At 42.8% G+C, this 16,081-nt stretch overlaps 2 protein-coding genes across 7 annotated transcripts; one reads left to right on the forward strand and one right to left on the reverse strand.

Annotated features, from left to right (window-relative positions):
* Positions 1-73: 73 nt before the first annotated feature.
* Positions 74-10,479, reverse strand: LOC125710132 (gamma-taxilin-like). Of its 5 annotated transcripts, none has more exons than XM_048979467.1 (10): positions 10,386-10,479; positions 5,317-5,500; positions 5,019-5,110; positions 4,546-4,716; positions 4,262-4,456; positions 3,941-4,060; positions 3,360-3,434; positions 2,912-3,004; positions 2,715-2,810; positions 74-2,226 (listed from the first exon to the last, which is right to left on the reverse strand). In XM_048979467.1, the coding sequence occupies exons 2-10, from the start codon at positions 5,495-5,497 to the stop codon at positions 1,948-1,950; spliced, it is 1,302 nt and encodes a 433-aa protein (XP_048835424.1). In that variant the 5' UTR covers positions 5,498-5,500; positions 10,386-10,479; the 3' UTR covers positions 74-1,947. The 5 variants fall into 5 exon arrangements, with proteins under 5 accessions (XP_048835424.1, XP_048835420.1, XP_048835423.1 ...); XM_048979463.1 differs by lacking the exon at positions 10,386-10,479 and adding an exon at positions 6,662-6,821; XM_048979466.1 differs by lacking the exon at positions 10,386-10,479 and adding an exon at positions 6,410-6,560.
* LOC125710139 (claudin-34-like) lies at positions 10,445-13,392 on the forward strand. 2 transcript variants are annotated; one of them, XM_048979477.1, is made up of 2 exons: positions 10,445-10,557; positions 12,297-13,392. In XM_048979477.1, the coding sequence occupies exon 2, from the start codon at positions 12,530-12,532 to the stop codon at positions 13,304-13,306; it is 777 nt and encodes a 258-aa protein (XP_048835434.1). In that variant the 5' UTR covers positions 10,445-10,557; positions 12,297-12,529; the 3' UTR covers positions 13,307-13,392. The 2 variants fall into 2 exon arrangements, with proteins under 2 accessions (XP_048835434.1, XP_048835433.1); XM_048979476.1 differs by having other exon boundaries at positions 10,449-10,583.
* The last annotated feature ends 2,689 nt before the right edge of the window (positions 13,393-16,081 follow it).

The raw sequence follows: 16,081 nt of genomic DNA on the forward strand, positions 1-16,081 counted from the left end.
TTCCAGAGGCGGTCTGGGAACTGTATTGTGGTCTAAGACATGTTATTAAAATACATCCAAATGCAACTACTGATTTGTTTGTCTGATTAAGATAATTTATTGAAAAGCAAAGGATATGGCAGAATTTTTTACAATCTCACAGGAACATGGACGTATTGTGGAAAAAAAAAAAAGTTCTTAAGTATTCCAAGTATTCCCCAAGTTGCTTGTGTACGTTGTCAGAGGTAGATTTCTTGCAAAACCTGAGAAAAAAAAGGGAAAATTCCAAGTAGGCGGAGCAGATGGCAAACTTCTGGAATGTAGGCATCACTTCCCTCATTGCGAAACAGCAGCTTGATTTCAGTGAAAGAAGTAATGAAAAATCAGCTTGTGAATATCACCAGGAATCCTCAGTCTTCAAGAGAGTAGCCTTCCTTACATGATGTTTTCCTTAGCATGTAAAGAAATATTATTCATTTGCTGTTCTTACAAGGTGTTCATTAACAAAAGGGGAACATTGATAAAAATCAAAACCCAACTAGCTGCTCAGAAGGTCGATAATGAATCTGAAAGGTTCAAGTAAACATGTCACAAAAACTACTCGGTAAAAGCTGGGTAATACAGAATTAAATTTCAGTTGCAGCTAACTTAAGCAGAAAAACAATCAGGAACTGACTCAAGTAATGCTTTGTTGATTATGACAAGATAACATTCAACTGAACCTTACACAAAGGCCTTTTTACAAGTTGCATAAAACATAATAGTCCCTTATTTTTTGTAAAGGTTGATTTAAATGACTTGACAATGTGCCCTTTTTTATTAAACATACAAGTTGAGAAATATGTGCATATCTGTGGTATAAGTAAATGATTTTTAAAGAACTTCTACTGAAATTGACTTGGCAATTATAAATATATAAATGATATGGTTGAATTTGTTCTTTCCTAGTAATTACAGCGCCTGTAGTAGACTCATAAGTGATAAAACCAAACTTCTTTCACAAAACATCCATCCATTTTCCAAACCGCTTATCCTACTGGGCCGCGGGGGGTCCGGACTTTCACAAAACATTTCACAGATAAAGGTAATGGTAGAGAGGCTTCTTGTCACCATAGCTGATGGTAGCCTGCACTGCTAACTGGGTGGAGTTTACATCAAGAACAGCATCTCTCTATCAATTCACCTCATGGTTTTACAATATCATCAAGACATACAGCACGTTGCTTCTTTGCAACGGTGCTGAGAACCATGCCGGAATCAGACTGTGATTCCTACTTATGAGGAAACAGTACCACAGAAATGCATCCAATACTTCCATTACAAAGAGTCCAACGTATGGGAAAGTAGGACTAGTCAAAATGTACTTGTATCCACAAAGTACAATGCTTAAGAATAATACATTTTTAATCAAACAGTATACACATGTTCATTTATACAAACTATATGTTTCTGTCCCATTCTTTCTGTGTCTTGGGGTCTTATTGGTCAAAAGTTAAGGCAGCAAAACACTTAACTGAGGAACTAATTATATGATTATGGGGCGATAATATTGGCTATTCAGTATGTTCTGCTTGACCATCAGCACAGATGGGAAAATCATAGCGGAGACATACAGCCCGATTTCTTCATGTTTGCAGGTTCTTTTACATTTTCATTATGGAAATAGACGTCGTGTCTGTATTCTGGTCATTTTATTATGGCACTGTGCCACCCAAAATGAGGTCGGATAGGAAAATGTACAAAAAAAATACAAAATTCTAAAATAAAATCCTATAGATTCTGCGTCACAGCATTCTTAAATAGCATAAAATCTCTAAATAAAACACAAGAGAGGAAAAAGGGTGAGTAAAAATAATCATCTTCAAGCAAAAACGTAGTAAATTTTACTACACAAAACACTCCATGGGCCATATTCATTCAGCTGGAACCTTCATTTAGAAGGGGAGGGGAATTCCTTCTAAAATCCTTCTAGGTTTGCTCAGGTGGAGCAGGATTCAGCCCTACCCCCCCTCTTTCAGGCTCTGCCGCCTCCTCTTCAGTGGGCTGTGGGTCAGATTTGGCCGTAGGGTCTTCTGGCTCAAGTTCTAAATGGCCCAGGTCAACCAAGCCAGGCTCGACCTGTGGGCCCCGTTGGCCTTCCACCTTTCGAGTCAGGTCATTTCGCTCCTTTTGCAGAGCCCTGCACAGCTTCTCCAGTCGCTCCAGTTTGGCATGGAGTGAAGTGCAGTGTCTGTCTCGCAGAGTTTTCTGAAAGGGCACAGAGTCAATCCCTTAGACGCAAGTAACAGGCGATCATATTTGGGTTTTCTCCATGCCAGTCTAGCAAAGGTCATAATGTCTGCTAGTGATATACCGAAATTCAAAATTAGACACGTAGCATTATGCAACCTAAAGCTGTGGATATTCACCTCAAACTGAGCCCTGAAGCCACGAATCCAGGGCAGCAAACACATATTAGCTGGTACAAGTTTGCTCAAACCTTATCAGATAAACTGCAGGCGCACAATTTAACATGTAGCCTGCAGAGTGATTTGTCAGAACAGATTGCGTCACACTTGTACCTTCATGTATCCTTGCGCAGGCCAGCGTGTGGTTATTGATTAATGTGGAGTCTGGATTTTCTCACATCCAGACTGAGTGGCTGACAAGGTCAGCCCTGTTTCTGAGCATTAAAGACAGAACACCACCTACTGGCAGGGCAGCCTTGTATATCTCCAGTGCAAACAGGCGCTCACCTCCTGAGCCATCTGCAGCACTGCCTGACTGCTGCTCTCCCATTTACTGCGCCACATCGTCGTCTCCTTCTCCAGTTTCTTGATCTTTTTGGTCATCTTGGTAATAAGAATGGGGAGTGCAGGCCAGTCATAGATCCGCAGTGTAATCTCGGTTCAGACTTTAAAAGCCCACACAATCGTACCATTTCCAAGCCTACCTTCTCCATTTCTTGCCTGAAGGCGGTGAACATCTCGTTGCTTTTAGAAAGCGTGCTCTGAAAATCCTCAAACTTGTCCATGTAAAAGGAAAGCTAAAACAAAGGATACAAGGCATAGACTGGTGTATCATGCACACAGCAAGCCTTCATAACGGGAGATGATGCTGTATTTCCATACAGCAATGTTCTACTGTAAATTAATTATATTAATAAAAATCCTAAAATTAATACAATACAATTAATACAAGCCTTTGATTATTTTCCCCATTAGTTTTTTTGTTTGGGTAGAAATGAACACAGGGTTATCCAGTATGAACAGTGTTTGTTGTATGCAGGGTAATTTTTCAGGGTTATCCAATGTAAACAATACTGTCATGCAGTATACAGAGGGCAGTATTGTCCTGTGTTTGGGCTAAGCAGCCCTAGGCTTCTAGCTCCTCTCTGGTACCTGCTGCTTGAGTTGGGACTCCTGATCCTTCATCAGCTCACACAGGTGTCTGGACTCCGTAGCTTCCTTCAGGAGCTGAAAAGGGTATGGCAAGCTACTTCAAGGATGACACGCCCAGGTCTACACACACACACACACACACACACACATTAGCACTGCGCGCAGACCAAAGGTCTCCTACCATTATAGTATCTACGCTGTATATCACTTTCGGTTCGGTATCTCAGGCACAAAAATCAGTGGAATGGCATCCATGTCCCATAATGTGCATGAAATTATAAACCTATGATGTGAGGAATTAAAGGGCTGCATCTGACTCATTCCATGTGTAAATCAACTACTAAGCTAAAACACAGATCAGTTTCATAAGTTGCAAAATGTTAACGACAATAAAATTTTCCAGAGAGCTGCAAGTGCACAAATGACAAATCTGACTGCAAAGGCTCAATTTCTCGTAATTTCCATTTTTTTTTGCTCGTATTACTGAATTCAAATACAAAATATTTCCACGTCATAGCATCAGAATTATGACCTGTGCGGTAGTTCTAATCGACACGTGAACTAGATCTCGTGGCACTCACAAAGTCTATTTCTCTAAGGTGCTTCTCCTCCGACCTCCTGAGCAGCTCCGTGGTCTTCTGCAGCTTTGAATCCAGCAGCTGCTGCTCTTCATCCTTCTGCTTGAACACGCTGTCCACTTGCTGTGGGGCAGACAGGGTAGCTGTGGGAACCGTACCTTTGCACGCGGCCGCATACGCCTGACACCAGTCTCTCCACACTTTCACGCAGCCTAGTCACACATCGTCAGACACCTACAGTGAGGTCAGATGGAGAAGCCACCAGGTCCAAAGGGATTACAAGTTTACCAACCATCACCTCTTTCCCCAACTTCTCTCCCTCACCTCCTCCCTGAGCTGATACTGCTCAACAAGCTTCTTCAGCTTATCAGCCAGCTCCAGGTTCTCCTGCTGCAATCTACTGTTGTGGGTGCTGTGCTGTTCCATTTGCTCTTCTATTTCACTGAGCGTCGCCTGGAAGTGGAGGGTGGCCTCCTTGCGCCTCTCATCGTACTCCCGGGACTTCAGGGTGTTCTCCTCCTGTCCCGTACAGGAAGTACACATCTCAGTTTGGTGACTGTGAGACACATAGTGCAGGAGAGGAACTGAAAGGGACCATAATACCTTACCTTGAGGACCCTATTGTGGCGCTGAAGCTCTCTGCACCGGTTCTCCAGCTTACTGCGGGCCAGGACGGCTTTACTGTGCTCGCCCTGAAGCTGGGCCTTCTCCTTCACCATCTGCGCCTGCTGCTTCTGCAGCCCCTTCATCTGCTTCTGCATGCCACGGCTCTCCTCTAGCTATCAGGAACACCAGGCGTACAAGTCATTGCAACTTCATTCAACTGCAGCTTAGAGCAACTGCAACTTGGGCAAAGGCATGAGATACACAAGGGATATGTACACTTTAAATAGCAATAACCACTAGTTATTACTTTTTAAGTTATCAAACATTACTACTGTGCTGTAATTTAATGCATCACCTTTTCAGAACTTCACTAAACCTACTGAAACCCAATGCTATGAAAGTTTTGCTTGAACCTGCACTCCCTAAACTCAGACACTAATATAAACCTTGGTAGCAAGTGTACAGGACTTCTCACCAAATCTGCATATTTCTTGCATAAAGCTGCCAGCTTCTCCTCAGAACTGGATAAGGTGTTCAGAGCTTCCATCAGTAAATTAACCTCATCTCCTGTTGCAAATCAAGAGACGATAAATTATGCTGGAGAACACCAGTACAGTACAATTTTATATTGCACTTAAAATAGTGATATCTAAATTAGTCTCTTACGTAAATACTCGTGAATAAGGTGATTTATAACACACATGTCCAAGATATGTAAGGCCTTAGCGGATGAGCAATTTAGTAAAGCTAACATTAAGCGCCAACAATCCTACCCAACTCCTTGTTGTCCTGGGGTTTCTGGCTATCAGCTGGATCTCTGTGCCCCAAGGTTTCCTCTCTGGAGTCCTCACTGCTGGATGCCATCTCCTCCGCAGATCCTCTGGTGTGATGGCTACACCTCAGTGATAGCCCCTGTACCAGCACGTCCACACCACAGGCCTCTGTTGCATCCATGATCTGGTTACCAAAAATGTACAGAAATAGTAAAGACCTTAAGGTATGAAACGAATGGGTCAGGCAATGTTCCCCACAGTCATAGTTATGAATTTCTCAAATAATCATCATGATATAGAAATATGTTAAACTGTCATTTTAAATTTAAAGGAACATATAAGCAACAAGGCATATAAAATCATTCTTCTTGTATCAAACATCTTACCACAGCTAGACCGTCTCTGGACTTGACAATGTATGATACCAGGGTTTGCCAAACTCTCACGCATCTGGCGTGACACGCTTTCAGACTCTCACGCAAATCTATATTATCCATTATAAACGCAAAATTAGCCACATCAGAAGTGTTGTGGCAGTCTGCAAACATTAGACTATTTACAAGGTAATGAAACTGTTATATACGTGGAAATGCGTGGAAACTCGTCTCGAATTGAAAATATCACGCCAGCCAGCTGACCGAAGTTGATAAACCCTAAATACGAAGGTCATTTGTTTCGCTATTGGACAAAAACCACATGGAAACTACAGGACTTGTTAACGTTTCTGGCATAACAGAACCTGAAATTCTAACTTGCATTTAACACACATGCCATAGCAGTGTCCATTATCACAACCAAAATAAGGTTAATCGGCTCAAAGGAAACAGTCACAAACTTAATTCTTTTATGCCGCCTTTCAGAAGATATCTAATCCTCCAGCTTTACTGTCACAGCCAGCCCCCCGCAAACCGAAAGTAACCGAATTGGGACACGTAAGGTACCATTTGCTGTTTGTTTTTCTGGGTCGTCGATGTTTATATACAGACTAAGTTTAATCGCTTGCAGTTCGTCTTATCAGTGTCCTCTGTCGTGTCTTAAAAACACTGTTTGTAGTGCGTGGCTTCACTTCGAAAATAAAACCATGTTTCCTTACGCGACACGTCTGTTGCTTCGGCACAGCGTTTCGTTGATGAACTACCAGTTGGTCACCCAGCTTAAGATCTCATAACCCAAAGGCTGAGTCCTGATCCGCACGCCCGTCACAGCCTGCCGGTGGCCGTGCTTCCTCGCCGCCCCCTTTTCCCTCCCGCTGGCCGGCAGAGCCGCGCTCGGACCCCCCTTGCCCCCCCGTCCAGCTTGGACACCGTAAACCGGACGCACTGCATAACAGTGTATCGTTCAGTACCTGCACAGTCTCGGCATTTACAGCGACCCTGTTATCTGAGCACGTCGCCATGTTGTGACGAAATAGAGACTGATGGAGGGGGTGGAAAAAGAAGATAAGAGCGGAGGAGGGACTGCGGAGGAAGGGAGCTGCCGGCGTTTCACGCCTTGGGCTTGGGTTTGACTCACGGGAACGTCGATGAAAGATGAAACGTTGGTGCACGTGTTTTTGGTGATTTTTATAAGGCATAAATATGTGCGGCGTTTATCATTCGGTTTCGTTCTACGGACCTTTTTACGATTTGGTATTTAGAAGTGTTTCGGGTGTGCAGCCAGCGGCAGTGCGGGCTGTCAGTGGGATGTTATGTATTTAACGTGGATGCTCTGGATGCAGCTAGGGGACACTCCTCAGAAGGTATTTATATGGTGGGGGGGAGAGAGTCCTCAGACGGAGGGTAATAATAAACATTACTGCAGTAAAAATACAATCCAGAAATCATGCGATTTTTTTTGGCCTAGGTAACGCTAACGTCTGTCAAATCAGTCACATAAACACGGGGTTTTCCGGTAATAAAATAGATGTCTGATTTTTTTTTTCTTGAAATCCATGGATGAAGTCAGCTGTTTCACATGATGCCTACGCTAAGTTTCTGCCAGGAGTCTTATTTCCACTGTCACAGAAACAAAAGTATGCTGTCATAATAAAACACTGTGCAATATATATATATATATATATATATATATATATATATATATATATATATATATATATATATATATATATATATATATATATATATATAAATGTTTCATATTATACATATCAGGTAAAAACCTGCGGCCAACAACATAAAAACATAAAACTTGACATGACCGTGTGCATTAACATAATCAGAGGCCCCTAGACTACTTGAGTCACAAGCCCCCCACCATTTTGACAATGGTGCAGTTTTCAGGGTACCGACAATGAAATTTGGCAAGTGCTGGGAAGCACCAGTCTGGATTAAATTGTATTTCAGTCTGGACACGAAAATACAGGACAGAGACTATACTGAAACTAACTTAAAGCACCTGTGAACTTTACATATATAACTAAATCATTCTTTTCGATATATTCAAATACATTTTCATATCTTTCTTCTCAGAGTAAGGAAAAAAATGGTAAGCCATTAAAAATGAAATCCAAAAGCAGAAATGTCAACTATTAGTAATTCACCCCCATGGTCAGTTCTTGGTTGAACTGAGTTTTTCACAGCTATTACAAACTGTGGTATTTTTGCTAAACTGTCTCCCTTTGCCCATTTGCCGCCCCTTAGCTAAGTTGGCACCACCCTTGCCTGGTTGGCACCCCATTGCTAAACTGCCTCCCTTTGCCCATTTGGCGCCCCTTTGCTAAGTCGGCACCCCCCTTACCTGGTTGGCACCCCTTTGTTAGCTGCCTCCCTTTGCCCATTTGGTGCCCCTTTGCTAAACTGCCTCCCTTTGCCCATTTGGCGCCCCTTTACCTGGTTGGCACCCCTTTGTTAACTGCCTCCCTTTGCCCATTTGGTGCCCCTTTGCTAAGTCGGCACTCTCCTTGCCTATTTGCCACCCTTTTGCTAAGTCGGTACCCCCCTTGCCTGGTTGGCACCCTTTTGTTAAACTGCCTCCCTTTGCCCATTTGGTGCCCCTTTGCTAAGTCGGCACTCTCCTTGCCTATTTGCCACCCCTTTGCTAAGTCGGTACCCCCCTTGCCTGGTTGGCACCCCTTTGTTAAACTGCCTCCCTTTGCCCATTTGGTGATGAAGATTTAACCATTTATTCTTGCAAAATGTTTCAAACTGTGCCAGGTTGCTGTGGACATCAATTTCTGCGTCATGCTGCAGATGTTCCGTGGCGTTAAGGTCAGGACCCGGCCACTCAAGGACGTCAATTTTCTTCATTTTAAGCCAATCCATTGTTGCCCTGGCTGTGTGCTTTGCCTCATTGTCCTGTTAAAATGCAAACTTCCGCTCCAGTTCAGGCTTTTTGGCAGAAAGGAGCAGGTTTTCCTCCAGGATCAGTCTGTATGGTGCAGCACGCATCTTCTCATCAGTCTGGACCAGCTTGACAGTCCTTGCTTCCCAGAAACTTCCCAAGAACATGCTATTGCCAGACTGATGTGCAGTGTTAGATATACACCATGCAAACTGTTTAGTTCTCAAGCCAAAAAGTTTTCCTTTTCTCTGATCAGACTACTGCCACTTCTTCTGTGTGCTGCTGTCTTTTTTTTACACTCAAGAGCATGTTGTTTTTTCATTCAAGGCTTCTACCTGGCTGATCTTCAATAAATAAAAAATTTGTTGAGCTGTGAACGTTACCAGTTGTAGTCACTGACTCTGGCAACTCGATCAGTATGACAGCCATAATATCACTTATTTGTACTCAATACTATTTTTGCTTTGTAGTAAATCTTCATGCTACAGAAAGGAGATCTAAATTCTTATTAACAGAGAATAGGTCATTTACTCAGCTCCTACACGAACAGAGACCATCAACATATTGAGGGAGTTAGTAAAATAATATTCTGCACCTAAGCAAAGATAGCTTTCTATGTACAAAGGGTACGAATAGCCTTTTTCATCCATCTTCCACCTCCACTTTTCCTATGTAGGGTCTGGAGCTTATCCAGGAAACTACCGGCACAAGGCAGGTAAGAACCTAGGATAGAGAAATCCCTACTGTGACATGGGGAGAACATGCAAACTCCATGCACACAGACTGAAACCCTGCAGGCAGGCGGGTAGGCAGCGGGGTAGGACGAGGCGGGGTAGGACGTGGCGGGTAGGCGGCGGGGTGGGACGAGGCGGGTAGGCGGCGGGGTGGGACGAGGCGGGTAGGCGGTGGGGTAGGACGCGGCGGGTAGGCGGCGGGGTAGGACGAGGCGGGTAGGCGGCGGGGTAGGACGCGGCGGGGTGGGACGAGGCGGGTAGGCGGCGGGGTGGGACGAGGCGGGTAGGCGGCGGGGTGGGACGAGGCGGGTAGGCGGCGGGGTAGGACGCGGCGGGTAGGCGGCGGGGTGGGACGAGGCGGGTAGGCGGCGGGGTAGGACGCGGCGGGGTGGGACGAGGCGGGTAGGCGGCGGGGTGGGACGAGGCGGGTAGGCGGCGGGGTGGGACGAGGCAGATAGGCAGACGTGGACTGATATACAAGAGACGAAATAACATGGAACAGCTGGGCACAATTGGGGAAGCACACATAAGGATGATAAGGGGGCGTGGCACACATAAGGATGATAAGGGGGCGTGGCACACATAAGGATGATAAGGGGGCGTGGCACACACGAGGATGATAAGGGGGCGTGGCACACACGAGGATCAGTTGAGCTGGGCGTGACAACTCTGAGTTACCTTTTGCATTTCAAAATTTAGATTCTTACTTTTACTTTTAGATTTTTACTGATCATTATATTGTGGGGCCCAGTCCATCGTAAGGTTAAGCGTAGCCCATTTTTGGACTGTGGGGGGACTCGAGGAAAACAAGCCCCACAGCCGAGACTCAAAAGCCAGTCCCGGGAGAATAAAGTAACAGAGCTAACCACTGCATAACTACCACCCCCAGAACAGCCGCAATGAAGAAGAACATTTACAATAATTTGTGAGTTTTGAGAAGCGCAATTAAAAAAAAAAGAAAAGAGAATGCACAAAAACCAGTCCATGTATCATGTCTGAAATTAAATTAACTGACAAAACTCATTTTAACAGATAATTCCCGATGGGGGCACTTACTTGCTGTCAGAGCACCACCTAGTACGAACGAATCTTCTCACCCGGGATACATCCACCGCAAACAGGCTCTTCAGAAGAGACGAGGGTAGCTGTTAGGCACCGCGACGGTCTGCATCTTCAGGCGCGGCCAGTCACCATAAAGAGGAACATCGAACATCCTTGGAAGGTCAAGGTGAGATCTACGCGGATCACTGAAAGGTACAAAACTGTATGCAACATCTATGCACGTCGCGTTTCACATTAGCAGAGAAAACAAAAACAAAGTATATCTGAGGGACAACAGTACAGCAGCTCGCGTTTCTGCTCAAGTGGTGCATTAAATTTAGGAATTATTGTTATATAAAAAAGCTGTTCTTTAATCACAGTAAACAAACTGTTAACGTGTGTAGGCTATAATAATAATATAATATAATATAATTAATATAATATAATATAATATAATGATCATTTTCAGCAGCTCAGCAAAGATCTACCAGGTAGCGTTATACTTCACTAACAATAATGGTCATAGTAAAAATCATAATGATGGTGATTCAGTGGAGGTTCTACACCATTTTAACGGGGGGGCACTGGGGCCAGTTGTTCTATTAGGAGAGCAGGATGCATTTGACCTTATTGTTCTCCAAATATTGCACTAAATTCCCAGCATAAAAAGCAAAACACAGTTTTGAAAACCGATGTTAATTATATAATGCTACGCAGTTGTAGCTTACCGTCTGAACCCGGCGCACCCACGTTAAGAGTCCGTCAAGAAAAAGTGCTTACGTTTGTGTCCCAGCTCACAAAATTATTTTAGCCCAGATATATAAATGAAATAAAAATAGCAGTATTAATAACAATACATTAATTTCAGACCCAAGTAACACAAGTATTTGCAAGGGCCACGGGGGCAGGGGCGGGTATGTATGTTATCACGGGGGCAGCGCCACCCAATCCCCCCCGATCTTACAGACTAAAGAATAAAGATAAGACGTGGTAGTCTGTGCAAAATAGTTTCTCATATAATTTTGATGTCTGTTTTTCTTTAAAAATGAAAGTCACTATATTGTTATGGCGATTTTTCAAATAGTTTTTCTTTTTCTTAGTTACTAACAAAAAAGTGGACCGTAGATATGCTTTTATTAGCTATTATCAGCTGAATTTCCCTCATAGCGCCTTGGAAGTTCAGGCCAGTTCAGGGCAATTCCCAGTATAAAACGGCCTGTGGATATTTACATTCCCCTGTAATGCAGTTTACATTACATTTACTAGCTTATTTGTATCTTCTAACGGGGGGGATTTCTTTACAAAGAAACATCATAGATGCTGAGCCGTTTAAACGCACGTTGGTCCTCTATGCTTTAGTAGTGTGGCGTGTTGTTGCGTTGAGTGAGTGATTTTCCCACGCAGAGTAGAAATTCAATTCAGTAAAAGTCCTCTTCACTATCAACCCGCAGTCTGTATATAGTGCCCAAAGCGACTTCAAAGAGGTTTCTTTGAATGGGTGCAGGCTATTGGCTGCTGTAATAAAGAATGACATTTAATGAGCTACTAGACAAAAAAAATCTTTACGTAAATAGAATTCGTGCTTGTTTATTGTGATGTACATGTTATAGTAATATATTTACCAACAAAAACAGGATGTTTGTTTTTTTCTTTTTTGGCGAAAAAGTACACCTGTAATATTCAATGATAATGATCTGCTTTTATAAATTTAACTGGCATTTTTTCTAAAAGAAACAGGACCAACAGAAATTAGTATGAAGACTCTTTGTACAGCAGTAACAGTAGGTTTTTTGTGGTATTTTATGGTTCTTTTTCTACTTGGTTTCTCTCATATTTAAGGAAATACTTCTTTGTCTTTGTGTGTCACTGTCATTTCGGGTTCTTAGGCTTTGCCCTGACAGGTCTTGTCTCTTGTCTCTCTAACAGGTGAGACAGGTGTTTAGTTTGCTATATCTTCAGGAGACAGCTCAGAATGTTTGAAAGATCCAGCTAGAGATCTTACCCTTCCTGGAGACAAAGTGTGGAAGTAAAGCTCTTTAAAAAGCAGTTTCGGTGGGATCTCATATGTTCCCCACACCTTGAACATCATTGAACGAATTCAGCCTTTCCTTCAGGTAAAGCATCACCTGGACGTTAGAGAGGCAAATCTAAGTAAAACAATGTACCTGGTGCACACGTCTCACCCGCAGTTTGTGGGCTTCTGCCTGGGCCTTGTGGGATGGATCCTATCGGTGGTGACTATCGGAATAATCCAGTGGCGGGTCTGGTACACTGCAGACACTGCAGTCATAACATCAGGGGTGGCCTGGGTTGGCATCTGGAGGGTTTGCTTTTACAGTCGCTGGCTGGTGACCTCACAATACCAGCTGCTCTTCTGTCAGCCTATGAAGATTTGGGACACGTTTGTGTCCTTCGATATCCGAGCAGCTCAGGTTCTCACGCTGGTGGCGGCTGTCACTGGGGTTGGCGGGAACGTCAGTGCGGCGTATGGACTCCAGAAAATCTTCTTTGGGATCGAGGAGCAGAAGCTCATCATGACTGCTTTCCGAATGGCCGGGACCCTCTACCTACTAGCAGGGGTGTGCTCCCTCTTGCCTCTTGCATGGAACGTATACTCCGTGGTGGGCAATCATACAATAGCCTTCCCCTCCAGCTTTCACATGCCCTCTGCCCCAGTCAAACAGGAAGTGGGGGATGGCATTGGGATAGGGATCATAGCCTCTATAATAATGATGAGCAGTGGCTTTGTATTTCTCTCCTATAGGTTTCCAGTTGTCCTTTTGCCCAGGGATCTTGCTCTGGGACAGAATAAAGGTGAATCTGATTCATTAGGTATTGGCAAAAGCTACTCTCAAAGGTCGGTACCTCACAGAAACAAAAACACTGAAAATCTCTCATATGTCCGAGAAAACCCTGCATTCCAGGTACATGTGTGATACTTGGGCGGTTTGAACTGTTTATCATTTTCAGTGCAAAGTTATTCCTACTGAGGAGTAAACTTTACCTTACAGGAGTAACGTCAGTGGTAACACGTGACACGTGACTTGATGGGTTACAAATTACAGTGTTTCCCCTACCATTATATTAAATGGCATCTCCTGCCCCCCTTGAAGGTCAATTTAATTTAATTTTCTACAGTATATAGCGCCAGATCACAACAGAAGTAATTTACGGTTACCTTTCCAATAGAACAGGTCTATACATTGTCCTTTTATTAAACAAGCTAAATAGTCTTAGCCCCCCCTCCCCCCCAAAAAAAAAAGAAGCTGTAAACCTTGGAGAAACATTGAATAATATAGTATCATGCCATTACTTATGTACTAATTAACCACAAACTAAGTCTTAGTTACATAATGATCTCATATTCATTCATCATTAATTAATCGTGACATGTTTTTTATCTCAAGTAGTTACCATATTTCTTATAATATCTGTTAATTCTTGAAACCTTGTGAACTACTGAATGAACTGCTAATCAAACAACTGAGGGAACAAGTCATGAATAACGTAAGTGAAACACTGACCACATGTTTGTTCATTAATAACAAATCATGTTTTATCCCAATAGCAACTTCATTTGTTCATGATTTGTTCTTGGTTTGTACTCCAGCAGTAACTGAGTTGTTACTAAGTATTTGTGCCCCGTCAAGTTAAGTGTTACCATGTCGATCCATGCAAAACCACAAGCCCTGGAATCCAGTTACATTACAAAGTTAAAGAACAAAGCATCTCAAGACACACCAATGCCTGAAAAAAATATAACCGTTTTGAGGTACAATCCTCGTTTAGGATAAATTTTTGACAAGTAAAGGCACCCAACTGAATATGGATCTTTGGTCACATATTATAACTTCAGAAAATGTTATAAAGCTCTTTCAGGTTCAGTAGGTGGACAATGTACATGACAGTGAGATATGGGCCGTGTTATATAATGATCCCATGACAAAGTGTACATATTATGAATTTCATTTATGTTGTTTATATATTAGATGTATCACGTAGCAGCAGGAGAAGGACGACCCAAATGCAGGCTGTCGGTACAGTTACCCCTCACAGGGTTGTTTATTGTGGGGAAACAGGCCGGGCAGCAATGTAGACAGTGAGCAAAGACTGAACAAGAAGCACAGCGCTGAGATACTAATATACATGAGGAGTAAACACAAGGCAGCTGCGGCTGCTTAACAAGAGAGCAGGAACAAGAGGTACGACTAACAAGCTTGAAGGGCAGCTGATTAGCAGCCACAGCCATGGAAAACGCAGGGATCAGACCAGCAGGGTGGGGCTCGATGTGGCAAGACGCATATTTATTAATATGTTTTATTAATATGTTCAAGCTTACTTCTTGCAATTTTAAATTTGAACAGTTTTTTTGTTAGACTCTTTATTTTGCTATGGTAAAAAAAAAGCCTGTACATGAATTTATATGTGAATCATGCTCTTAACCCTTCACAGTTACATAAAATGGATATACATGCCATCAGAATATGTTCATTCACATTAATTTGTAATGTACTGGTGTGAATGTTACGGAATGAGTAATGGCCACACTGTATACTATACACACGCTGTGTTTTTCTGTTAGGTAAGACGGCTCTCTGTTTACATCCTCGATCAGCTCCAGCACAGCAAGTTTAATTGGGGAAGTTTGCACACACACCACTCCTGGGGGGGGGACGACACAGCATGACTCTGGGGTGGTACTTATTGCCTTGGAATCAGTCTCTGTGGATTCTTAAAGTCACAGTCAGACTGAATGGGAATACAGTTTGGAGCTGCATTATTCTGACTTTCATTTTGCAGTGCATCTTCATATATTGTTTCAGGAGAGTTTCTAAGCATTTTTATGATTTTACAATAAATAATAATAATAAGTAATATTATAAAAGGTGAAGGATTTAACAGTTTACTGCTTACGTTGAAGGTTTTGGGCTAATCAGCATTAAAATTGCATATTTCTATTCCTATAGGCATGTCAAAGTGAAAGTAAGACAGACGCTTCCATTGGATCAAAATCATTAAGATGTTATATTATTATTTGTCAAATACACAAGTGAAAAATATGCTCCTGTTGGGCCTGATATTAATTCGAACTTTGTGGCACGGTGAACTGTGAATGATTGTGTAATATATGAAGCGTATGGAATTTCTTATGAAGAAGTCATGTAATCAAAGAAGCAAAAGAAGATGAGCGCACCTGCACGTGTGAATGTGAACGTGTTAAATGCTGGGTGTCTGTGAGCCGTAAGCGGTCCTGCCTCCTGTTATCTTTCCTTTGATCCAGCAGGCAGAGGAGGTGCGGGAGTCTCCCTGGCATGGAGAATTCTCCGGGGAACAACCTTATCCAGCAATCAGGACCCAGCCCCTGGCTTTGTGTTTCATTTGTATATTTTAAAAATCAGTGATGGAGGCTTTTACAGGAATTATACTATGAACAAAGTGATTTTAAAATATATATATATATATATATTTTTTTTACAAAACTCAAACTACAGATATATAAATAGATGTACTGCTTTGTTTTTTCATACTTTAATCCTTGGACGAACTTTTCTTTTTCCTCCATGTGGTTACTGTGTTGAAATGTAGGGTTGGGGTTGTCTTACCGTAAGTGACGACGTCACAAATACAGTCACTTCGGGGAAGATGGGGCTATTTTGTTTGCCGTTCTATTTTGCCTGTACTAATGAAATGTAGCGAGTATTGACCACCTT

This window comes from Brienomyrus brachyistius, chromosome 16, assembly GCF_023856365.1.
Source record: "Brienomyrus brachyistius isolate T26 chromosome 16, BBRACH_0.4, whole genome shotgun sequence".
Classification (NCBI taxonomy): domain Eukaryota; kingdom Metazoa; phylum Chordata; class Actinopteri; order Osteoglossiformes; family Mormyridae; genus Brienomyrus; species Brienomyrus brachyistius.